General features: G+C 51.6%; 5 protein-coding genes across 5 annotated transcripts; 2 read left to right on the top strand and 3 right to left on the bottom strand.

Annotated features, from left to right (window-relative positions):
• Positions 1-392: 392 nt before the first annotated feature.
• COCSUDRAFT_43626 (alpha/beta-hydrolase) lies at positions 393-8,027 on the bottom strand (the record flags this gene model as incomplete). Its single annotated transcript, XM_005645169.1, has 14 exons — positions 393-564; positions 1,037-1,167; positions 1,656-1,846; positions 2,331-2,437; positions 2,819-2,997; positions 3,399-3,574; positions 4,350-4,604; positions 4,924-5,086; positions 5,412-5,485; positions 5,994-6,129; positions 6,509-6,640; positions 6,995-7,185; positions 7,561-7,705; positions 7,797-8,027. 14 exons carry the CDS (start codon positions 8,025-8,027, stop codon positions 393-395), a joined length of 2,283 nt encoding a protein of 760 aa, XP_005645226.1.
• A 733-nt stretch (positions 8,028-8,760) lies between these two features.
• COCSUDRAFT_67180 (hypothetical protein) lies at positions 8,761-13,048 on the top strand (the record flags this gene model as incomplete). The annotated part of the gene is made up of 10 exons (XM_005645168.1): positions 8,761-8,799; positions 8,931-9,023; positions 9,240-9,488; positions 9,895-10,086; positions 10,475-10,696; positions 11,047-11,149; positions 11,381-11,498; positions 11,862-12,056; positions 12,318-12,433; positions 12,835-13,048. The coding sequence occupies 10 exons, from the start codon at positions 8,761-8,763 to the stop codon at positions 12,945-12,947; spliced, it is 1,440 nt and encodes a 479-aa protein (XP_005645225.1). The 3' UTR covers positions 12,948-13,048.
• Positions 13,049-13,543: 495 nt separating this feature from the next.
• On the top strand, positions 13,544-15,826 carry COCSUDRAFT_57248 (translation elongation factor P; the record flags this gene model as incomplete). Its single annotated transcript, XM_005645167.1, has 5 exons — positions 13,544-13,559; positions 13,931-14,019; positions 14,401-14,518; positions 14,917-15,057; positions 15,627-15,826. 5 exons carry the CDS (start codon positions 13,544-13,546, stop codon positions 15,824-15,826), a joined length of 564 nt encoding a protein of 187 aa, XP_005645224.1.
• A 2,086-nt stretch (positions 15,827-17,912) lies between these two features.
• Positions 17,913-20,193, bottom strand: COCSUDRAFT_57247 (hypothetical protein; the record flags this gene model as incomplete). Its single annotated transcript, XM_005645166.1, has 5 exons — positions 17,913-18,072; positions 18,646-18,752; positions 19,049-19,138; positions 19,390-19,572; positions 19,732-20,193. The coding sequence occupies 5 exons, from the start codon at positions 20,191-20,193 to the stop codon at positions 17,913-17,915; spliced, it is 1,002 nt and encodes a 333-aa protein (XP_005645223.1).
• A 788-nt stretch (positions 20,194-20,981) lies between these two features.
• On the bottom strand, positions 20,982-24,745 carry COCSUDRAFT_57246 (hypothetical protein; the record flags this gene model as incomplete). Its single annotated transcript, XM_005645165.1, has 8 exons — positions 20,982-21,215; positions 21,603-21,867; positions 22,171-22,310; positions 22,763-22,903; positions 23,208-23,415; positions 23,697-23,878; positions 24,263-24,417; positions 24,712-24,745. The coding sequence occupies 8 exons, from the start codon at positions 24,743-24,745 to the stop codon at positions 20,982-20,984; spliced, it is 1,359 nt and encodes a 452-aa protein (XP_005645222.1).
• Between the last annotated feature and the right edge of the window lie 352 nt (positions 24,746-25,097).

Below are 25,097 nucleotides of genomic sequence, written 5' to 3'. Positions count from 1 at the left end.
TATAAGCAGATGTCTTGTAATATTGCCGTTTCTGGCAGCTTTGCAGTTAAGTGATTGTGACGCATGCGTGATTTTCTTTCAGCCTCAGTAGAACTCTGACAGTCAGTTATTAAGGCTTGTTTGCGCGTGCACCTTGCCTAGGCAAGAACTCCCTGTAAAAATCATAATCCAACCAAACAAGCCAGCCACCCCATGAGCACAATTAACCCAATCCCTGACAAGGTTCAGGGAAGTTGTATTTAGTATTCCCCTGCCCGGTGCAGGGTAGGGGTAGATAATCAACACCTATATGGGTAGGATTTTGGCAGCCTTTACTGCAGCTTGTCTGCAGACGCACCTTGCTTCTGTCAGGAAAAGCGTGTAATGATAATAAAAATAATAATATGCAGGGCTCAGCCCATGTGCTGCTTGAGCCACCATGCAACGTTCAGCCACTGCTCATAGTCTGTTTGCGGCTTATCGAGTGAATGGGTGTCCTCTGGAAATACCCATATCCGCGCGTCTGGTGCACCCTCTCTCGCCCTCAACGCCTTCACATACTGCTGCGCGTCCACCAGTGGGACCCTGCAGGGCACACACCCTTTGATTATAAAGGGATCTGCGCCAATAATGGATGCCGCCCATTTTGTCATTGAGGGTTTTTGCAAATAGCCAAGAGCGCCATTGCATGCCGTGCTCTGCTGAAAGGGGATTCTTGCAAGTAAGCCTGAAGGCCTGACGATCACGTGCATGCCTTCGGCTGACAGTAAATTTCATTGCAGAGGGAATCCAGTCCCACAATCCAGTTACACGCCATCGTACTGAGTGACGCGCTGTGTTAGTTTTACCGAGGAAAGGATTTGCATCTGAAGGAGCTTCATGCAACTCTCACTGACATGGTGCAACAACCTCTGCGCAGGTTATAGAAAGTCCTCTCCCAAAAAAAGTGAGAGTGAGTGTCTGGCTGAGTGAGTGTGTCTGGTTGGGAAGAGCACGTCCAGGCAGAAAGGTCTGATCCTGCATGCATGCAGCGGCACATGCCGGCACATGCGCGCACCTGCGGTCCTTGGCTCCCAGCATGAAGAGCAGCGGCGCCGTGACTTTGTCCACATGCGCAATCGGTGAGACCTGCCTGAAACGCTCGATGTCCTCTGCTGTTGGCTTCACCGCCGCCCGCTTGAGGCCATCCTGTGCATTACACCAGGCAGCGCTGAGAGCCATCAGATGATATTGTTTGCCTTTGCAGATGCCTGCATCCTGCTGCTTTGAGCGGAATTCGCAGAGGGACAGAAAAATGCATGGTTGCCTGTAACGGGGTACTCATCCATTACTAGCATTTAATAGTGCTGCACAATTGGTTGCACTGTGAAGATTCAGCCAGAGTTCAGCTTGGCGGTGCAATGAAAGAGTCTGTGCTACATCCTGTGGTGCAAAGGCCAACACGCTCTCCACTGTACAATAATCTATCAACTCTGTCTCACCTTGTCTCAGAACATGGCGGTCTCATTTCAAAAATCAAGTGCAAATCCCTCATCAGGCAACTTGCCCTGATCGGACGCAACAGTGGTTCCACACATTGCCTCCTCTGTGTTGCCACGTCAGCACATGGATCACTAATAGATCATGTGGTTTGTTTCGTTTCTGCATCTTCACAAAAACAGCAAGCAGGTGCTCACCTTGGATCCCCAGGCCTCGACGTAGCACCAGTCGGGGATGTCGCTGAGCTGCACCATGAGAGAGATGTCCATGACTGGATTCCTCAGCACGCCGCATCTGAACCTCTCGGGATGCTGTCCCACCAGGTTGCCTGTCAGAAATCCGCCGTGGGAACCCCCTATCACCGCCACCCTCCCCCCGTCCACCAGACCTGCATGCACCCATCAATATAATAATTTTTTTATTATTATTACACGTTTTCCAGTCCTCAAGGACTAGGTACGTCAAGCAACACCTGAATTATTGCTCTCCAGTCTTCTTGGTTCTTGCACTTCCTCAATATAATGTCAGTTGGGAAATTGCTGAGAGGTATTGATGTAAAGCTCAGCTGAAAGCCTCCGGCGTAAAAGCATGCGTGGGTGGATGGGGCAGGGGCCAGGCATTGCCGCAAGTGAATTGCACAGCAGTTTGCCTGAACATGCCTAGCAATCTCCTGGCAGGAAGATGAACAAGTGACAACACTACTTGCAAGAACTGCTATTCCATGCATTTGGTGACAGGGGGAGAGGAGAGAATATACAGCACTGCAGACAGACACCAGACAGCATGTAATTTACTGCACCGCACTAAGAGCACCATGGGATTTGGAATTCAATTCAAATTAAATCCAGACCATCTAGATGCATTGCGCGCACCTTCGCTGACGGCTGCATCGAGCGCGGTCATGCAGTCCGCGATATCGTTGGTGCCGATGTAACCTGGCAGCGACTGGATGCTGTCCTCCCCATACCCCGTCGAGCCCCTGCAATCGCAACACCCAATCTGACACGACAACTACAAATGCTGTCACCAGTACTACATCATCCTACCTACACGACCATACAAGATGAATGATATGGCCACGAAAAGCATGTGCTCCTTCGTGCAGGTGAAGGCTACTTGATTGAAGCCCCTTCCTGTACTTCAATCAAAATTCAAGCTGAATCCCAATCAGACATGATCATGAAGCACAGCCCATCATCTCGTTAAATCAAAGCCATTCTCAAGAATGATTGCATCAGCAGGACACCAGGCACGCGGAGGAACATAAATTTGACACCTACAGTTTCAGCCTCAACATTATTGATGTAAAGCAAGCGGACATACAGAAAGGGTGTAACACTGGAACACCAGTGAGACTGACCTGTAGTTTGGCACCACCAAGTTGTATCCAAGGGATGCCAGGAATGCGAGCGAGTGCATATAGCCGGCCGGGTAGGCTGTGTGGGGCCCTCCGTGAAGGAACAGGATGCCTGGGGCTTTCTCTTGTGGCCTGCCCAGGATGAGCGTCGCGTCAAAGGCAACGCCGTCGGTGCCCGTGAACTGCGCCACAGCAGGACTTTGTTTTAATCTAACAATTTGTGTCTAAATAAAAAAAATTGGTTGCGGGTTGTGAATGCGCTCCTTGCACTTTCTGCACACATCCTCTGTTCTCCTCGCAAGCACAGTGGAAAAGAAGCTGCACAGCTTAAATCTGTAGAAGGCTGGAGGGGGAAATTGTGAGTTTTGGCTGCAACGCACCTAGCCCCGAGGGCCGGAACACGCATGTAACATTACTAATCTATGAAACAAATGTTGAAAGCTGTATATTCCACACATTGCGGCCAAGCCTGCAACTATCCAATATTGCATTCGGAGTCTGAAGCTGCAGCTTGCTTACCAAGCGGACTCGCACAGGTGCTGTTTCATTTATGTGCACGAGAGTCACCCTGACATTCTCTTACCTCTCGCTTGTGGACCTGCAAACTTCCCAGGGACAGGAGAGGGCTGCCAGCTGGCGGCTGCTGGCCAAGCGCCAGCTGGCGCCATGTCAGCGCGCTTATATCCTGCCCGGGGCCGAGTTTGGCGACTATGATATCTGGGACCCTGTTGGGTGCTGACGCAGACGCCACAATCCATCCTGCAGCAGGAGTGCACAGGAAATTTGAACGCATGAATGTCCATGTCTGGGGAAATACTTCTTCTGAGAGATCTGTTTCGCAATGTCAGGAAGCTCAGGTGTCTCGGTGGTGCCCGTCTCATGCAAGACCAGGAAGACACTCCGGTTCTGGGCAATCCACTTCATCTGTTCGTGCGTTATCTCCCCCAACTCGTTGACACGGAGTTGCTCAACAGCTGTGACATGTGGAAAAGGCGGCACTGTCCTTGCTCTGGGAAGGAAGCACAAGCAACATAGTTGCACCATTCGGTCAGAACACTTTTTGGGGACCGTATATGCGGCCGAATATACGGTCATACGGTATTAAAAAATACGGAATACGGTAAAAAACGGCCTATTTTGGCCCAAAACACCGAATATACGACCGAATATTCACCGTATGCCGAATGGCCGAATCCGTATGGTGCAAGTATGACAAGCAATAAAGACTGACATCTCAGCTGACACCCAAACTTGCAGAAGCATTGCAGCTGAGACAGGAAATCTGCACCCAGTACAGCCTAGCAGAGCTGCCATTATGTTGACAACAATAGGATTATGTCCAAGACAAGACGTTGCATCAAATGCACTGTGCCACGAACCAAGCACTGATAAGCACTGATACGCATCAGAGTAGAAGTCTAGAAGACTGCCCACAAGACCAAAGAGCCTCAGATGGCTCTAGTCAGGTCTCTATATTGTGATCTTGATAGTGATAATCAAAAAACTATTGGGAGGTGCAAATTGAAGGAGACACCTGCATGGCAGCCGAGCAGCGCCCAGGATCCAGGCCAGCACTCCTGCTGACTAAGCGCAGTCACATCTCCGCTGCTCAAATCCACTGCAGCGATTTCGCTGCGGTTGCCCCACTGGGTGTTTACGAGCGCAAAACGGCCGTCCAAGAAGGGCTGCTCCGGTAGTGAGGTGGCGTAGATGCCAGGGAACGCCGCTGTATCGCTGCCGGGTGACTGTACCACCCCTGTCAGCAGCTTTGGGGCCGGTTCTTTGCCGCCTGTGACCCACAAATGCGACTCTGAGCCCATTCAGAAATGCGACTGCTGCAGATCTGATGTCGAACACAACTTGCAGATACAAATTTCTTCCATTAGAAACGTCATGAAGCTATATCCTGATATTCTCACGACCTGTCAGGCCTGCTGATCTCTTCCTTACACAACAGACGAAGCCTGTGACGAAAGAATATATCTTGCTTGGGGATGGGCATGCCCATAGCATCCCTAGCGGGACAGTTCAGGCATGATGTACACAGCACTGTGCAGGTGCCATCTTCGATGGCATTCCTACAAATGCCTCGCTCATTTATGGCGCACCTGATGGCGGCCAGTTGAGGGTGTGCAGGGCGGCAGTGGCAGCGTGCGTGCCGGTTGTGGCGGCGGCCTCGTGTGACATGAAGAGCAATGTTTTCCCCTCAGGGCAGAACCTCGGGCTCAGCGCACTGACGAGGCCTGGTGTCAGCTTTCTGGTCTCCTCGGCCTGTGCTGAGACAAGGCTCCCCTCAATTCTGCCTTTGACACATGGAGATTGCTGTCCCAATTCGGCGATAAATAATGCGCACGATGCACTTCGGAGGCAACTCACTGGAATCAAAGGGGACTTTCACTTCATTAACAACCAACCCTGCACCACACCTAAGCAGTGCGGCAATTTTCACAAATCACATGACCGGTAGCATGGGCACGTTTACATCAGCATTAGGATGGGCATGTGGGTGAAAAGTGAGGCAGCATGCCTGATGGGCAGAAGCAGAGGCTGGCAGGGAGGCGGAGTAGAGAGAGCAGGGCCGGTTGAGGCAGTGCACAATCCCCAGCCGCCCCGGCAGCGTCGGCAGATTCGGCGCACGGTGCGGCCAAGCCACGTAGACGAGATCCTCCCCTGCCCACAAAGTAAAACATTTACCCTGAGCCTCAGCAAGAAGGTTATTTTCAGGTGTGAATATGTACACCGAGTCATGCATACGCTGCTCCTGCTTGCACGGTCGCATGCAACTGTCTGCCAGGACACAAGCAGCCTGTGCTGCTGAAAACTGCCGCATCATTTTCTAACCGCTTGCACAGATTCTCTATTCTCCTGGCACCTTGAGCTTAAAAATCCTTCATGCCAAGCAAAATATAATGGAAAAATGCATATTTTGGCCCCGGCTGGCAAGTGGGGGGCGGGACAAATACTGAGCACTGTGCCCACGGTTGATTGGGTCTTGCTTCGATCTGGCGAGTCCAACAAGGGTAGGATTGTGGCAGCCTTTAAGTGCAGCTTGTCTGCAGGACGCAGCTTGCCTCTTGGCAGGAAAAGCGTGTAATAATACCAATAATAATATTTTTGAGGAAAACATAACCCAAACTTTCTCCCCTTCAAGTGGGGTATTTAAGTTATCAAAATATACCTGTGGGGGACCAGACAGGCTGCCCCACGCTGGACTCCGGGGGTGTTCCCTTCAGCCCCTGCACCTTCCAGGATCCCAGGTCCAGCACAAACAGCGCCGGCGCCTTCTTGCCGGTGTACAGCTCACCCCAGTCTTCCTGCAGCATTTGCACAGCAATAAAATTATTGGGTGCTTTTTTTCCAAGATTTTTATTTGTTTGCCTGGAAAAATCCTGGAGGGTGACATGGGGACAACAGCTGCTGCAATGTTGACATTGCATACTGAGGGCACAAGATAGCCCCTCGGGATTTCTTAGCAATGTGAACAAACACTGGCATGGACCATTCACTCCATCAATTTATACCAAGTTTCCTGTACACATGAATGATAGCCCGCTCAGAGCAAGTGTGGTAAGGGTGTGTCTGCATTGGTCAGTGCCTCTGGGATTTCACATGCAGACTTGCAGCCACCATGCGGGGAGGCATGCTGCCGTTGTGCTAATAGCAGGGGTAATTTATAATCGGGGGGTTCTGAACCTGCCACTCGCCCAGCCCTCGCCAGCTCTTGGGGGCAGCGCCCTTCTCCTCCTTGGGCCCCTCACTACTGTTGCCATCAGTGGCCGCTTCAAATATGCCGCCCCATTCGGGCGTCTCCACATCCGCTGGCGCCTGCAGCATTACCATGCACACTTCAAGATGTATTCTTCTCAAGTAAAAGTACATTGTTGATCACAGTGCTTTTCAGGAAATGAAATGTGTTGCTCTGAGGACTGGCATGCAGAGGTGCGCTTGGTGCTTGACAGGATTGCTGTGAGGTGGGCTGCAGGTTTCTCCAGTCATGCATACACATGCTTTTGCCCAACTATTCTTTACTCAAACTCATTCTTACATGCACCCAAAACGAGGCCTCAGAATCTGTGTTCGTTCTTGTAATATATTACACGCGATTCCTGCCAGGTGCAAGGTGATTCTGCCGGCAAGCAGCATATTCAACGCTTGTGTACTGAAGTGGTAGCAGCGCACCTCTGCTACGTAGGCAATGCGCTGCTCTTGAGGGTCCCAGGAAGCACCCGCCGAGAACCAGCCGTCGTTGAAGACCGAGCCGTGCACTTTGGTGGGCACATGCAGCTCCCTGATCAGGCTCTGGCTGCCCCAGATCTCCAGCACGACCGATGTTCCCTCCTTCCCCGCCCTTACTACCAGCGTCCGCTTGCCTGCAGACCACAGCAGAGTTTGGATGAATGAAGTGGTTGATGGAAAAGTTGGCAGGTAAATGGCATCCACCCCGTAACACATCATGTAGACTTGATGCTGGTGGATGTAATCATGGGAAGAGCTGACATGCTGAGGTCCATGATCTTGAAGGGATGACACAGTGATGAAGGGAAACATAGGCTGCAGCTGAGGGTGCCTTGCCTTGCTAGGAACCGAGCACATGTTATGTAACATTTGTTCGATTCCTTTTCAAACAAAGCCCTTTTAGTAGCTACGGTACTTGTTTTAGCGGCATAGTGTATAGTAAAAGGCACGAAAACCAGTACTGAATTGCAAGGTTGCGTGGTGCGGCAGTGAAAGCAAGAGAGAGATACCTGAGGGTGAAGGAGAGAAGAGAAGGACGTCTTTGAGCTCCATTGGAAAGCCGGGCACCGCCTCACCACTACTGGCAGGGAACATGTAAGGCACAGTGTACTTTCTCTGTGCATTCGCTGCCAGATTACGCTGGCTGTACTGTACCTGTGAGCCAGCATGCATTGACTTCAGCAGTACAGATGACAGAAGATTTATGCATCCATGTGACCAGAGGACAGGCCATACCTCCAGGCACCTGAACAGGTAAGATCACAAATTTAATGAGGGCCAGATGAGACTTGAATTGTGGGTGTGAGAGACTGCGTACAGAGATCAGAGCATCGTTTCCCTGAAGAGGCCGGATCCAGGCCTTGCTGGCCAGGGGAACCTCTGCAAGCTGCGCCAGCAGCCCTGCCTCCTGATCCATGCCTTCTGGATGCACCCTCCTGCTGGCGCTGTTGGCAGTGGCTGTGCTGGCATCTGCCATTGTGAGGTGCCGTGTCTGGCTCACTGGAATGGGTCTTGCGGTCCTGTCGTAATACAGGACCGACGTTTATTCAGTCTTGCACTCCAAAATAAGTCAAGCTTTGAGAATATATGGCTGAGGGTGACACTGTGGCATGCAGTGTTGCAACAGATCGTGGGCATGGGGTTGATGCCTCTCAAGTTAAAGTTCTCAAAATTCATAGCACTAGCACAGGCACCTTTCGACATAAATGATCCGATTGACAAGATAAGTGCGCTAACCTGGCAAGACGACTTTGTTTACGCAGGCACCTCTGCCCTCTGATGCTGCTGAACAATCTGGTGGACAAGCACAGTGTTCTTGCGCAGAATATACCAGAAACAATTGTAACCATACCAATATTAGTCTTGGACAACTCTGACGGCGAATATGGCTTGCAGAAAGGAGAAATTTATCCTAGGAAAATCACCACGTGCGAGCTGAGCCGAAGCACGTGCATTTTTTCTTTTGGCTCAATTTTCCTGGACAAGAGATCAATTTTGCTTGATGCTACTGTAAATTCGGGGTGCTTGGCATTCGTGTTGTTTGTGCATAGGTTATTCACCTGGTTTTGAACAGCTAATTGCGTCTAACCATCACCCATCAACGGGAGTGAGGCTCCCAAGGGCGTTCTCAAGCGTGTAGATGATACAGAGCAACGTCATTCGTGCTTGAAAACTCGCTGCATCGCATTGTCAGAGCCCAAAAACTGTTCATGGCGCCAGACGCAGCAGACTTCAAGCTCGATGTGAGGGTCTGTGAGGGCTCTATTGGTGCCTTCTAATGGGTTCTTAGCAAGCTCCAGATGTAAAGTTCACATGGAACATACTAAATGGTACTTATGTCATGTCAAGAACTGTTCTGTGATGTTTTGTATTTGCCTAGAAGGTGGATGGCTTCAAGCCATACAGTGGGGGAGAGGAGCTCAGGCGCGCCATCGCAGCGCTTGCAGGGCCCAGCATTGCCCAGGAGCGCGAGGTGCGGCCATCAGCACACATATTGTGTGACTAGAGAATCACAGGAGCCTAACACCTGCATATTTGTCATCAAGTGAACACCCAGGCAATTGATGTCAATTCCCTGCTGAAGCAAGCCCCTTTTGTAAGAAAAGGATTCCTTTGATATCACTCAATACGCGAATACAGAGAGAAGTAAGAGAAAGCACTCGTCTGATGACAGTTTGGCTGGTTACAGGATGGCGGATCAGCAGCTGTGAGCACTGGAGCATCTGGCAGCACACCCCAGGCGCAGCTCATCCCCATCTCAGTAAAGTCAGCAGACCACAGCACGCGCGAGCTGGCGTTCGCAGCGCAGCGCTATGCAAAGGCGACGCAGCGAGACTCATCGGACTTCGAAGCCATCTACAACCATGGCCTCGCCTTGCAGGAGCTCGCCTCGCGAGTCACCAGCTCCAGGGATGAGCAGATGCGGCTGCTGGCTCAGGTGCCCATTCGTTTTCTAGCACATGCAATCCCTGAAGCATTGGGCTGCATGAGACAATGAGACCCCATAATTGAAAGGGGTCGTCTGACCGGTGTGAAAGACCTGCCCTTTTTAATGATGAGGCACCTCCACGAATCAATACCACGTGCCCTTCCTTTAAGCCAAAGATAATGCCCCTCAACTGATGGCCCAGCTCTGCAGCCTGCATCCACTTTTGGCACATTAGCAATGGTTTGCCTGTCATGTTGTGTGTCCTATTGCGGCCTTGTAACACGTGGCCTGAATTTGCGTATCCTTCCGCTGCATGAGCGGGGATTCACGCACGCCTGGCAAGCCAATTTCCCTCTGTCCGTGCCCGATTTGGCGCGACATGACTCATCCCTATTATGGCAACGCATGTGCGCAGGCATGCGAGCGCTACGAAGCTGCCTGGCGGCTGCGGCGGTCCTCGCACAGCGCGCTGTACAACTGGGGAGTTGCCTTGAGCGACATGTCGCGCGCGGTCAAGGCGGCCGACCGAAGCCGAGCGCACGATTTATTGCTTGCCGCCGCCGACAAGTACGCCATGTCGCTGCGCTGGAACCCCAACAATCCCCAGGTGAGACTATATCATTTGTTATCTCCTGAGTTTGCCGGTGAGCCTACCTAGGTTGAATAAAATCAAATGTACAGTGATCTACGCTTTGCTCAGAACTCCTTCCTTTGCTTTCTAATGGCATAGGCTGCAAACCCAGGGAGGAGGCACCCATGTTGGGTTTCTCGTTGCTGTCATTCATATATTTGCGCTGTGATTACACACGAACTTGCTTTACCTGCAATAATCCTGCTTGAGCATGCCTGTGGCCTGATATCTTTTCACGGCTGCAGTGAAACTGCAGCTTTGCACGAGTTATATGTGTAATGCACTCAACATCCAAGAAGGCCTTTCCAGCATACCCTTGCTACAGGAGCACAGATAAGCACGAATGTGTTTGCGCCAATCGCAGGCGTTGAACAACTGGGGCCTGGTTTTGCAAGAGCTGTCCTCGATGCGTGCGGAGGCAGAGCGAGGCCGTCTGGTGGCCCAGTCGGTCGCCAAATTCAGGGCGGCAATTAGGCTACGGCCGGAGTTTGACCGCGCCTGCTACAACCTCGGGACGGTGTACTACTCGCATGCATTTGCGCTGCAAACTGCTGCACAGGCTGCAATGTCCTCCCAACTCACAAAGGTAGGATCACAGACAATCTCTGCTGCCATTCTCTTGCCGTGCACAAGGAGTCTTGTAAAGATATCCGGCGCAGATGCCCTGTGAGAGTGCCATGCCGCACGCAACAGTGATTCGTCCTATTTAGTCCTGCTTTGACATACATGTCGAGGTCGGGGGTTGTAAAAGGCTGGTTGTTCTTGTGGCTAGCGGACAAGGAATGAGATGAAGTTGGCCTGGTACTCAATCGGCACAGCACATATTGCCATGTACAGCGCTGTGACAAAACACGCAAAGGAGCAACCAAGAATGGGGGTAAATGAATTGGACAAATAAGACCGGTGGCGGAGTGCTGAGGAGGTGCAATGATGCAGGACCCTGAGCGGGAAGCCGCGGAGCGCCTGGAGGAAGCTGCTGTTGCGCGCACCTTCCGCCTGGCTGCCCAGTACATTGCGCTGTCCTTTGCGCTGCAATCAGGTGAACCTACTGCTTGCAAAAGGCAGGGGAGATATGTGTGTTGCTGATGTAAGAACAAGCAGGGGCTTGCGCCCATCCTTTGCATGTGGGACATCCTAATACTTCACAATATGTGACATTTGATTGATGTAGGCATCTCGCCCTGGCAGATTGTTCATGTGTGGGATGTCAGAGGATTTGGAAAATTTATGATTGTATGAGGATCAAGGTTTTAAACTGATGGCTTGGCAGGGCGGGAGGTGTATGCGCGGTCGCTGAAGGTGGTCCGCCCGCTGCTGCCGGGGGGCCACCTGCGCGCCGGCTTCCTCACAGCCGTCGACCCGTCTACAGACCGTTCCTGCTCCGAGCGGTGCGAGCCACATGACCTCCCTCTTGTTCATGCTTTCAGATATGGATAAATGTGCAAGGGGCACATGAGAGTGCATGTCAAAACTGGATGTGCTTCTTGGCTGCTTTCTTGCCGGGAATGAGGCAATAGCAGTAGGGGCAGTAGGGTCATGCACCGTAACATTGCTGTAGCTGAGGTCCTCACTGCAAGGTCAGTTTTTGCGAGCAGATAGTATGTAGCACAGGAACAGCAACTTCCAGGTGCAAAGTGCGCGTTGCAGCGGTGCTGGCTTGGAAAATTGCCAGCATTCAATTATGTCAAAGTCGAGCAGCAAGAGCATGTGGGAGCATTAGGAAGACATGACGCAAGTTTATGCACGCGCAGATGGGAGCGGTGCTATTTTGTGGTGGACCACGACGGTTTCCGGACAGCTGCCGTGCCAGAGGATGAAGAGGCAGCCAGCGAGAGCCACCCCTCATCACCGCCATTCCATCAGAGGCAAGTTGAAATTCTCCGCCACACTAGAAGTGTTGAGAGCACATGCAGTGCTGCCCTCAAAGGAGACTTCAGGGAGGCTTGGTAGGCTTGCCTATGCGTCCCTGGCAGTACAGAACGCAGCAGAGATGTAAGTCGTGCGAAATGCAAGGATCCATGGTGATGTCAAATTGATATCTCATATGCAACAAAAGGAAGATTGATAAGTGTTCTGGGTCCTTGTGCGATGCTAGGCCATCACTCCAGGGCATGCTTCTTTACTGGAGCGTTCCCATAACCAGAGGCATTCCTAAGCAGGTCGTGCATTTATCCTGTTTGCGCATTTAGGAAGGTGGGTGCATGCAGGATTGATCTGGCGGAAGTTGCGGATGCGAAGCCTTGTTTGGATCCAAGCCTGCCAGAGGGGCATGCCTTCTGGGTCGCTTTGCACAACCAACCTCAGGGCCACTTCTTCCTGTCAGGTACTAAATTTTGACCCATCTTTGCATGCTGCAAACGGTATGCTGAATTTAAATTTTCTCTTTATCTGCAGTAATGAGGAGCGTGTGTAGATTGCCTGTGCATATAAGGACGGCAGCGAAGCACACGTCACTGCAGGAATGCGCAAGCACAGGCTGTTAGGATGCTTCAGGAATAGCTCGGAGGCTATAGCTTTACCTGCAGTCTGTACAACTTGCATTGGCAGCTTGTCTGATGCACTTTATGCCCCTGGCGGAAATCTCTACATGCTTTTCCTATTAGAGAAGACTTGCAGGTAAATGCCTTTATAACGGCGACCACAACTGACCCCTTGATGGACTCGCCAGACCCAAGCAAGAAGCGGTAGATTGTGAATAATTAAATGTGTTTGGTGGGTGTGCAGATAATGGGGAGGATGCAGAGGGGTGGGTGGATGCGCTGTTGATGTCTGCGCACATTGCTGGGGGGCAACGCCTGGCCGCCTTGGCATATGCCCTGACAGCAGACTTTACCTAGATGAGCAGTACTCACAGGGCCCGTGCAAGACTCAACAAGACCTGCACTTGGCATGCTTTCCATTTCTGCGTTCAGGCCTTCGCGCGAATGTAACAACTTCCAAAATGGAAGTCTCGGCAATTCCACTAGTAATGGACTGCCCAGAACCTCACCTGCAGCTGGGTAAGCATGCAAGGAGCCTTTGCACTTCGATCAGGGAAAAGGAAGTCGTCTATCTGTCCAGGATTCAGGCAAAGGGATGGAAAGGCAGAGTTCAAATTCAAACACGGTGGTTCCATCGAGGACCCCTCGAATATAGACATGACGACCCTTGTCCATCCTGCTGACTCTGACGCCCAGAAATGATATCACAATGCAATGAAACATAAAAAGAATTGCGCTGGCCTTCAATATCGTGAGGAAGGCCCTTTGAGCATATTGAGGCGCCGTCAATGCAAGTTCGGTCCAATTCGGTGGTTCCTGATCTGAGATCGAGTCTGGCTTGTGAAGTGAAATAGCGAAATTAAAGTAAAAAGCTTATCAGTAATGTCTTCAGCTGCATCGAGAGCTTTGCGGAATTCCTTATTGAGGTGCTCAAACCTGTACCTTCCCTCGGAATGCAGCGCCCACCAGGTCACTGTTCTGCCGAGCTTGGCTCAGTGGCCCCAGCAGCCGCTTTGGAACTTGACTCCTACACGTGGAGTAAAGAAGAAAGCAAATGAGGTGAGGCAGATACCCCGCTGTGCCCCTTTCTCCCGCCAAACTCTCTCCCAGCACTCGATGGGCACATCAGAAGTTGCATGTTGAACCCTCCCATTCCTGAGTCGCCCTGAGCACCTGCCAGCTATTGTATCTCTTGTTGGAGGAGCAATTAAATTGGGGACCCTTATGTTTGCAGTGCCAGCAGTCACTCCTAATTGCACTCTGTCCAGCATGTGCACAATATTTACACTGGTGTGCAAATTTATTGACATATTGATTTTTGCGTCTTCAGGTGCGATCAGGGAACCTGATAGAGCTGGAGGGGCGGCTGTACCAGGTGACTAAGCATCAGCACACACATGGCCATGGCCGCCAGCTTGGCAATGTGCAGGTGCGCACCCTTTTGTAAGTCAGCTGACTAATCAGTCTGCAGATCAAAATTGCTTTCCTAGGCACCTCACAAGGACCACTGCTTGTGAAACAGTGGTCTCTGTACACATGCACCTTGCTCTTTCTTCCCCAGAGTTACACAGTGCTTCGCTCTGCTGGCCCGGGCTGGCAGGGGGCGGTTTCAATTCTAAGCACCATGTCTATGTTGATCGGGTCTTGCTTGGATCTGGCAAGTCTGACAAGAGACAGGAATGACTGCAGCCTTCACCTGTATCTCGTCTGCAGACGCACCATGCCTCTGGCAGGAACAGCGTGCAACAAATTTACATACCCTGACTTGTGTCTGGATAAAGTTCCCTCATTCACCCTTGCATGCGCGCAGCTGGAGTTACGGGACGTGCAGTCGCGGACGAAGCTGCATGAACGCCGTCGGCCGTCGGACCTGGTGGAGGTTGTGCGCCTAAACGGGCGCGCATACCAATTCCTCTACAAGGACGAAGGTGAATGCTACCGGCATGTGCTCTGCCTACATGTCTTGCCAGAAACATCACTGCTGAATTGCGCATTCAAGGGAATCGGTTGTATCCTAATGGCAGGGAAAGGTGCCAAGGTGTGTGCTAGTTAATGCTGTCACTCTCAGTAGATGAAGATGCATCCAGGAAAAGGTGTGGAACGTGAGTTTTGTGCCTGTTTCCTGATGCCAGAAGTATAAAGCCTGCTGTCTGCGCCGCATGGATACACATACTCAGCTTGCAGCTGCTCATTAACACAAAGGCAATTCAGGGATGATTATAGCACTCATCAATGGCGCTGAAGTGGAGACAGGACCAATGTTTTCCCACTAGTGTTTACAATGGGACAAAGACCCTTCCCCTAATTATAATGCTGGGGTGTGCAGAGGGCCTGCTGCAGCTGATGGACCCAACCAGCTTTGAGCAGATAGCGGTGTACCCGGAGCTGTTCGGGGATTCGGCGGCGTTCCTGGCGCCCGGCACAGAACTGTCCATCAACTACACCGACGACGGCCAGCCAGTCAGCGGTGAGTCACCCGTGACATAATTGCTCACACCTTTTTCTCTTTTTAATCTGCTGCGCAGTTCCGTGGCTACCCTCTTGATTGCCTAGCTTGTGCTGCTTAAGCGAAACAAGAACCCCTTTCAGGCAGGCCCCTCAAATGGGCAGGCGTAAAGAAAGTTCTCAACTGTGAGAATGACGAAAATTCATTCTCAAATCCGCTGCAAAGTCCAACACCTCTCTAAAGCCTGGGCACAGCTAGATGAGCGGGTTGAGCTGTTGGGCCGCTGAGACATGCAAGGGGTCTTCTGCCGGAAGTGTTCACAAATTTGAAACATTGGGTTACTGCCCTCGTCAGCTACTCTTTCTTGGTCCAACCTGTCATACTTGTCAGGTGCAGTTCTCATCAAGCTGGACTCTGAAAGCAGTGCAGGGCCCTTTTTCTTGGATTCAAAAGGATTTTGGCAACTGGGCACAGGCGGCCAAAGCGGGCACAACTGGGGCCAAGCGAAGAAGCCCCCAGCTGTCGAGTCTCGTTCAGTTGAAGGCTGCCACAGGTCTTGGGATTCAACTTTTATTGTTTGACCCCTGCAGGGGAGATGCCTGCGACGGTGGAGCTGAAGGTGGTGGAAGCAGACCCCTACGCGCGTGGGGACTCCGCCACGTCATCCTACAAGCAGTGCCGCCTGGAGGGGGGCGCCAAAATAGGGGTCCCCCCCTTCGTCCAAACCGGGGACACTGTCATCGTGGACACGGCGGAGGGAGCGTTCGTGAAACGTGCAAACGCCTCTTGAAATTCTAAAGGGAGTTTTGAAAAGGGTCAGCTGATTTGGTGAGATAGACAGCTCGAGAAGCAGCATTTTTGTGTAGCTAGCAGGCCGCTGTTATGATGTGATTGGCAACTGATAGAGAGTCAGCACGGCGCAAGAGTGGTTGGGTATGCAGATCTATAAGATCTGCATCTGCTTGAGGATGGGCGTGAGCCTTAGTAATACAGGTAGTCTGCGTAGAGAACTTGTGAGTTTGCTCTTTTAGAAGCTAGCAGGCTGCTGCTGCCATGATCTGATTAGCAAATTACGAAACGTCAGCATAGCACTGGAGAGGTTGCGTCTGCGCACCTTAATCTTGCTTTATGGGTATGCGGGGGGTCTCGAAAAGAATGGTAGTTGGCTGCATATAGAAGTCTGCAGGGACGAGCATAGAATTTTATTTGCTGCGCCGGGGTGTTAGCAGGACATGCGTGTGTCTGTTTTGCAGCACATAGCTTCCAGGAACTTTTTACATAAGATACTGATCACAGGGAGAGCAACACCTTTGGTGAGGGTATCTGGCATGCAAACCACTTGCACAGGTTCCTATATTCACACTTGTCCTCTTTGGGCGGAAGTATGAGCGTCATGTTGCCGCAGATAACAAACAAATGAGCAAACCCAAGTAGCATTATTCAAAAGCCTGTATAATGTAACCTGAATTGCAACACCTCTCAACCTTGCACACATTTCTTAGCTTCACACTTGAGCTCTGCTTGGGTTGATTTTAGAGCGTCCTGTTGGAGTAACCAGCATAAGAGACAACTCAACTAGCATTGTTTTAAGGCCTCTGTAATGTTATCTGAAATGCAACACCTCCCAACCTTTAACACCTCCCGCACTTCTAGCTTCGCACTCGTCCTCCTTTTGGGCTGGATTTAGAGCAGCCTGTTGCAGTAAACAGCAGAAGAGAAAAGCCAACTGGCAGACTTTTGAAACCACTATGTACATGAAATCTGGGGTAAATTCTCATCAGCCTTCTGGTCAGGGCCGTTTGACAAGCACATGCTGAACATACAATAAAGCAGCACTCCTAGAGCTCATCAGCATTATAGCCCAGTAAATGTGCTCAGATATTTATAACAGGCGATGTGGCAAACCTGTGTCTTGCTAGCTGTTCAGGGCAAAAGCTCTTTGATTCTATCTCACAACAGGACCCATTCTCTGGGAATGTCCTGTGCAGTTAATGGCATCAAAGATGCACCTGACTATCTGACTTTATGATATCAACACCTCTTTCCACCAAAACACCAGAAAAAGGAGCCGAGGAGGTTCTGCTGCAAATGTGCAACTCCCTAGCTGTTCAGGGACCAAGCTCTTTTCAGCAGAACATATACCTACAAAATGCCTCGTACATCTAGTAGCATCAAGCATGCACCGAGAATCTGACTACACAGTTCCTTCTGTCATAGCAGAAGGGAAGAAAAAGACATAAACTGAGTACTGCTGGATCCTTGTAGGTTTCCTGTAGTACACTAATTTCTAAGCACTAACTGTCTCCACTGAACAAATGCCTGAACTGAACAGTGCCGGTCATCATGCCTGCATTTGCATGAGAAAACATGGTTCCTTGACGGGTCTATCTGTGGATACACATATAATACACTTTACTGCCCAGTGTGTCTGAGGCCCTGCTGAGAGTTGTGCCTTCTTTGGAAGGCACAACTTCTCCCTACTTCTCCCTGCCGGAGAAGGCCTGCCGGAGGTTTTCTTCTCCGGCAGGCCTCTGAATCAAATGTACACATCCGTGACTGACAGCGTCTCTAGCTGACAGTATCTCTAGCTAACAGGACGAGGAATGTCAACCTGAAACAAAAGAGAAGATCGGCCTATGGGTCTGTAAAAACAGCCGCACCAGGAAGTGACAGCACTTCAACAGAGATCCACGATTATCGGCACCTTTAAGCGTCTCTGGGCAATTCCTGAGGTTGCCACCAGTCTAGTAAAAACACGTTGGTTGGGAAAAAAGTTTTGGGCGGACCCTGTCCAAGGACCCAGAAGCATGAGCCCAATATCAGGGGATTTCTGGAATGTTTGACTCTGCTATGAACATGTTGTGTAGTACTACCGGCTAGTAGCTGCCCCAAACGTCCTGATTGGTGAAAACAGCATCCCTTCCACTGATCTCCACTCGGCTGAAGACCACATTCAGCAGCAGATTCAGCGCTGTCAGTGAGATCTGCCTGGCTGGATGGTGCATGTCTCGCAGGTACTCCCGCTCAGAAAAGTACCTGCAGCAGTAGACACAAAATACATGAAACATGCATTTTGCAGGCTTCCAATCAGGTGTACACACCCTTCCCCCGCACCAGGATCTTGCAGAAACATGCCATAAAGTGAATCTGACAGTGATTAAAAGGTGATTTAATCGGGACCGTGCATCTGCCAGCTGCTGCAGACTTTGAAACAATCCACAGCACCCAAAAAGATTCTCCTGGATACAAGCACACTGAAAACAGCTGTTGAATTGGCAATGCCTTGTGAGACGGGGCCGAGCTTTGCCCCTCTCTATACTGGCCCCGGCTGGCGGGGGCTGTAAACATACTGAGCACCATGACCACAGTGGATTGGTATTGTTGCTTGGATCTGGCGAGTCAATCAAGGAGTAGGTTTTTGGCAGCCTCCAACTGCTGCTTGTTTGCAGACGCACCTTGCCTCTTGGCAGGAAATGCGTTTAATACTAACAATATTAATAATACAGATCCTTCTCACTTCCCAAGCCCCATACATTCAGCATCTACTGTTCCATTTCCTTCGCCCAAGTTCCCACAGCATGAGAAATCTGAGCAAGATTGGCTGCGTACCCGGTCACTTGTGACATGTCGACAGTGGCCCAGCCCTCCGCTGCTGCAACGCCCTTTGCCACAGCGTTGAGTGCCAGCACATGCCCCTTTCTTCCCATCTCCGCCACCTGTCACAGACTCACAACGCAGCATGTCACCTTCTGTTCCTCAAGCTTCTCCCAACCACAGCTAGCATCGTAAGTAGTGACAGGCTGTTAGGAAATAGCGAGATGTGAAACCTCAGATTGCTAAAGTCAGGTAACGTCTCTTCACAGTACATTCGCCTTGCGGCATACTTGGTGGCCTCATTCGCAGATGGACCTCTTGATCTTATTGTGGCTCTATCCTGTTCCCCAGAGACAAAGCCTGCCGCATCAAAGTCTGTTCTTGCTGGGCTGATGACTAAGGTTTAGCAGAGCGCCACCTGGAACCGGCCTTCTGAACTGGCGCAGTCCTTAGTCAACGGGGGCACTGTTGTCTTGAACACCCGCACAGCCGCCTCCGGGGAATTCTCCTGCACACAGCGCCCACATGCAATGTTTCGAACCTAAATTTTTTGTTTGAAAATCATATTCGAACAGTAGAGGGTGTGTCATCGGAACGCTCGGCAAACAAAGCTTGAAGTTATGAAGTTCAGCTTCTTCTAAATTTCTGCATCTGTCAGCGAACGGGCAGTCTGCTATATACGCAGTCTGTGTATTATACATGCAAGGCAACCAGCCGGAAAGGCATGCGGCAAGCATTGGGTTTCCTTAAAGCCTGTACCTGGATAAAGCGTAGCACATTGAGGAACTGCCCAGACCACTCAGCCAGGGTGGCAGGGTCGAGCTCCTTTCCAGAGATCCTGTCTGGCTCGTAGTGCCCCCATCGCTGCATGTCCCACAGGAAGGAGGAAAACACCACTGCATCTGGCTCGTACCCCGTAAAGGCCCTGTGGCTTGCGAAGCCCTGCAAGACATGATCTTTCAATACAACAAGCTAAGGCAGAATGCAGGTGTGCTTTGGGCAGACAGGTCGGAAGACTCGTCTCAGCTGCAGCGTTCGGTTGTCAACGCGAGGATGCGTGAAGTTCGGGGTGCTGGTGTCAGCGAAGGATAAAGGGCGCACGTTGAGGATCCTTTGAAAGGGTGACCCGGTCATCCCCATGTGGTACGGGCCGTCTGGGTTGACGCCGATCATCGATTGCCGCGAGAGCAGCACTCGGCCCCTTCTGCAGCTGTGGAACAGGGTCTGATCGTGTCCCCAGTTATCCCACTGGTCCTGGTCGCAGAGGTCGTGCAGCGTGATACGCTCCACGGAGTCGCCAAATATCAGAATTCTCACGGCTGGGTCCTCATCTTCAGTGCTGTTCCAGTCGGCTGGAGCGTGCCGAGCCTCCCCGACGAGATCTCGCAGCTGGCAGCATTGGCTGACGAGCTGCCACTGCGGTCTCCCCTGATCCCTCCACAGTCCTGGTAGGATCCCGTAGTCGCAATCGTTCTGGCATTCTAAGGTCGTATCATCGCTGGCGGCCGCAGAGGTCAAGACGAACAAGAGGAGTGCGCGTCGACGGATGCTTGCTGGCGACATCCGGCCGACGTCAGTGTGCGTGGTTTACAGGACGTTGCCAGCTTTTCAAGTCTTTCAAGAGGTATGCTTCGAGCTTCGGATATGTAGAATATGTGGGTTCTTCCTGACTGATGGACAAGGTACTTCACGGCAGTATGAAGTTCCGAGATTTCTTCCGGAAATCTCTTCTCGACCCTTTTGCATGTGACGCACATGGGCCTTATTTCCCTGGTCAGACATGAATTTGGAAGGAGACAGCTGCTGTGAGAAACTCAGATGCACGCTGGTATGCTCTTCTACAATGCATTAAGATCGCAGCCAAGGCAGAACACCTTATGACTTTTGTTTCAATCCTTTCCGGCAAATGCATGCATGAGGCCTGTACACGTGTCATGATGATGACAAGGATAATATAGATAATCATGTTCATGTTTTTGCAAAGCTTGTGTCTCCCCTTTCTCGGCATATATCGCCACTGCCTTCAAGAGTGGCGGCAGGCTTTCAAATTGATGCCCTGCCCCAAACGGCTGTGTGCACATGTGCACAATTGTGCAAGGAATATTCGGATTAATCGGATATCATCGATGCAGAGTCTCCAGGAATATCTGTACTTCATTCCAAATTCTGATTGCCACATGGCATTCATGCATGGCACGCAGACCGCTCTTATTCGCATGCCTGCCACAATTTTCCACTCTTTCAAGTCATCATGATTAAAGCTAACAGCTAATCATCACATGCATACATGCATAGAATGCATTGCATACCTATTTGTTCACTTCGTCAAGTCATCAACTCAGAAAGATGAGTCACTCCGGCCTCCAGTCCTCGCCAACGCTGACATCACCCCCGTGCCACATCAGCGCACCCCGGTGGCCGCCACCCGTCCGCCCGGCCAGCCAGTCATCATAGGACGCGAGTAATGCGGCGTTCTCTTCTCTGTAGGCCGCCAGCTGGCGCTTGGCTGATCCCAGCGCGCTCAGCGCGGCCTCCAGCTCAGCAGCCGCGAGTTCCCTTCCGCTGACTGCCTCCAGCAGACTCGTCTGCGCACGACCCAGCGCCAAATTTTTTCTTCTAAAGGATCAAGAACATCATCGCTGAAACACAGGGTACTCGTGTTTAGCAGTGCCCAAAGCTGTAAGAACGTCTCATTGTATCAGGAGATAACGCAAGAGACATAAAGCATACAGCGCAGTGTAAGCTTGAGAGCCAGGTAAGAAGAAAAGGCACCGGTCATGGCATTTCTCATCACCAACAGGACACCATATACTAAGATCAATGTGCACGTATCTGCGCCGGCACAGCAGCGGCACGATGTCTTTGTGCTGAGTGAAACCATTGAACCCGCCAAGCTACATCTTCTGCTTGTATTTCTTTTGTATCTCTAATAACTGCAGCATGATATTGCATGTTCAGCAGGCGTTCCCGACCTCCGAGGCAGCTGCGCGGCAGCCGGCATCGCGCGCCTCTTCGGCAGCCGTGTCAGCCGCCGCCTCAGCCGTTTTGAGCGATTTTCTCAGCTGCGATGTTGTCTCGTCCCGAGAGCGCAGCTCGCGCTGGTGGCAGGCCGCGATCTTGGCAATCTCCTCCCGGAAGCCGCAATTCTCTGTTTCGGCTGAAATCAGGCGTGACTGCAGCTGCGCGGCAGCTGCCTGACTGGCCGCAAGCTGGATCCCGGTTTCCTCCATTTCTGTCCTATTTTGAGCCAATCAATGCCACTTTATTCTTATATCTGATGGTTTTTAAGAGAACAAGCCACAGTGTGTTAGAAGCATCATGGGCCTTCTTGTAGCATGTGCATTGCATGTTTGGGAGGCTGTACAGCTTGCTTTCTAGCCGGGCTGCAATTGCAGAGAAAATTGCACAAAGAGCGACCTTCAGCAGTGCCGCAAATTTTATTAAGTCATTTCCCATGTGCACCGTGCGAAGTCAGCAGAAGTCATTAGAATTTGCCTCTGCATAACAGGCCAGGAGGGGCCATGCAGAAAGAGACATCACCTCAGCTGCTGCAGCTCGGCGGTAGCTTCCTCCAGCTGCACCTGGCTGCACGTCAGCTTCGTCTGCAGCTGCTGCCTCTCAGCCGCTGTGCTACTGAGCCGGTCCGATGCTGTGTTGAGGGCCCCGGCCAGCTCCTCTATCTGTCGTGGCATCAAAATACTGGTGCTCAGTGTGGCATCTGTGTTCCTAGAGAGTAGCGCGATCCTTTTTTATGTTGTAATCATTTCCTAGCTGATGCTGTGCAGGCAAATTCTCACTGCTTTTTGGGGGACCAGCACCTACTTTGGCAAGCAGGTACCCCTGACTTCATTTGTGATTTTATAAATGGCATTTCTCAAAGAACAGTAATGGGACACTGCTTTGCAGCCGCTTTCGAGTTAGGATCCCCCGTGCACGCTCCTGTGTCAAACACACTTGCTGTGCGGATGTTGCTAGCAAACAGGGTGCAGCAAGTCTTCCTTCGTGGTCCGAATCTCTGGCAGAAATTACTTACTGGAGGCAGTGACACACACAATTAGAGGAATGAGGCAGGTTGACAGCTTCGAGGATTGGAATTTGAAATATATAACAGGCTACATGTGAGGGGCCGGACCTTGGCTTCGCTGCATGCCAGCTCCTCTGATGAGTCAGCCAGCTGCTGGCGCGCTGATGTCAGCGCTAATTGTGCGCTGTCAGCTTCGTCCTGTGCTGCCGCCGCTTCATCCCTCGCCTCTTCAAGCAGTGCAACTACCCTCTGCATGCACAGGAACTCAAAGTCACTTTCAAAATAAGTTCAAACAGCTTAAAAACACAAAGTGTACTTTCTAGACAATCTGACAATGATGTGTTAAGAAAAGTGGCGGCTGTGGGACGCGCCCAGTCACACACTGCTCTTCCATACCTTGGAGCTGATCTGCATCTCAGAACCTGTGAATTGCCGGTGCCCTAGCTGCTCTGGCAATCCTTCATGTTGATACCTCTCGACACACTCTCTTTCGGCTGCATTGCACAGCACCCAGAAGAGCAGGCAGATATTGCAAGTGGTTAAATCAGCGCACCTTAGCTTCTAATTTTGCAGCTGCCAGGTGCTCGGCGAGCGCGGCACGCTGCGCGCGCTCTGCGTCCAGCTCATCGCACCTTCTCTTCAGCTCCTCACACAGTGCTTCTGTCTCGCGCGTTCCCTCCGCTGCCTCTACCAGCGCCTGATCTAGCTCGCTGTGCTTCTCCTCCAATGCTGTCTCTGCCTCCATTAGTTTCTCGGCCAACCTGCACATGACGCAAACTTGCAAAATGTGTTTTCTGCTGATGTTCCAATAATGGCAAGTGATTGACATGGCGCATAATATAAAGATGTGCCTGTGCGTGCTTGGAGAAGGGAAGCAAGTGCCACTCTGATGCAGTTAGCGTTATCAGCAACCCTGTGCAATGTGGCGATGCGAATGGTAGTCTGATGCCATCTGGTGCGCTGCAGCTTGCCACCGTGATCTGGTTCGTCAAAGGCTGAACTTAAGTTGCAAGGCCGATATCACAACCTGCCAGGCCCATACCTGTCTGCAGCTTCCTCTTTTTGCTGTGCAATTGCCTGCGCGGCACACAACGCGGCAACAGCTTCCCGGGCGTCACCGAGCGCTCTCTGCAGCTGCGCCGCCTGATCGGCGGCTCTGCCCCTCTCGGCCTCGAGCTCCAGCCGTAGCGCTGCTACCTCCATATCCAGCTGCTTGCACTTCTCCTGAAATGTGCAGGAGTGATTCATGGGCTTCAGGTGAGGACCTGGACTTCATGTTTAAACGCACTGCATGACTGACATAGAAAATATGTGCAGTATCGACGTGCCAGTCAAGACGCACCTTCTGTTAGCCATGCAACCTGGGATTTGCACAAGAGCACAGGTGGGATGAGCCACAATGAAAAGACCGCTTGCTTGCATAGCTGAAGTGTCCCATTCCTACAGCGACTTTGAATTTGTACATGTGGCACAAAGAGCCTTGCTTTTTGGTTATGCAGATGAGTACAGAGCAGGGAAAATAATGCCTTGCCCCATTAATTCCCGCAGGTCACGGTTCCCTCTCGGAAGCAATATGGGCAGGGCCCACCAAGGCAGCACAGGGCCTACCTTGGCGTGGCGGCCCTCCTGCAGCGCCGTCTGCGCGTCGACGGCCCTCTGCCGCAGCCGGCCGCACTCGGCCTCCGACCGGTACAGTGCGGCCTCGGCAGCGATGCAGCGCCTTCGGCACTCTGCCAGCAGCGGCTCTATCTGCACGCTGTCATCTGCGCGTGCATGTGATGTCAGCAGCCACGTCGGCGGCCTCGCTGATGCGTCATGCACTAATGACATAGACAGGAAGATGCAACCACCGCAAGTCATGTACTAATCCTGGGGATGTGTGTCCCATCCCGCATGCGAGTTCATCGCGCCGAGCATGCAAGGGTCTTTTGTGATAAAGCTATGCGGCGTGCTCTGCAGCCTTCTGGATGGCTTCACTCGGCAAGTCCATCGTTGCAGGGAACATATTTGTGGAAGCTTGCCTGAGGCCAGGGAGGCAGTCTGCTCAGCGGCGTCACCTGCATCTGTGCGAGATGCAAGCTCCTTTTGCATCCTGCACAAGCAGATAAGAGAAAATACTTATGTAAACTCTCGCACACCCCACTGCTCACTGGCCAGCTGGCGGGTGTGCCTCGCAACAGCTGACGTGTGATGCAGACCCTGTGTGCCAAAAGTGGCATCGAGTAAAGTCACCTCTTCTTCCACGCCCGCGCCTTCCTTTGTAACTGTGCCAATGCTGACTCGGCCCCGGTCCTCGCAGCACACTCAGCATCCAACCTGCATGAGGGGCTTCTCATCACAGGCGTGCATCCATACGTGAGACCTTCCATTGCATTATTGGGAGACATCTTCAGGTGAAAAGGCATCCTTGGTCTGTCTGCAACCAACTACTGCTTGGACTATA

The sequence above is a fragment of the Coccomyxa subellipsoidea genome (assembly GCF_000258705.1).
Source record: "Coccomyxa subellipsoidea C-169, whole genome shotgun sequence".
Lineage (NCBI taxonomy): Eukaryota > Viridiplantae > Chlorophyta > Trebouxiophyceae > Coccomyxaceae > Coccomyxa > Coccomyxa subellipsoidea.
The sequence above is the reverse complement of the archived record's forward strand: the minus strand, read 5'-3'. Positions and strand labels throughout refer to the sequence as shown.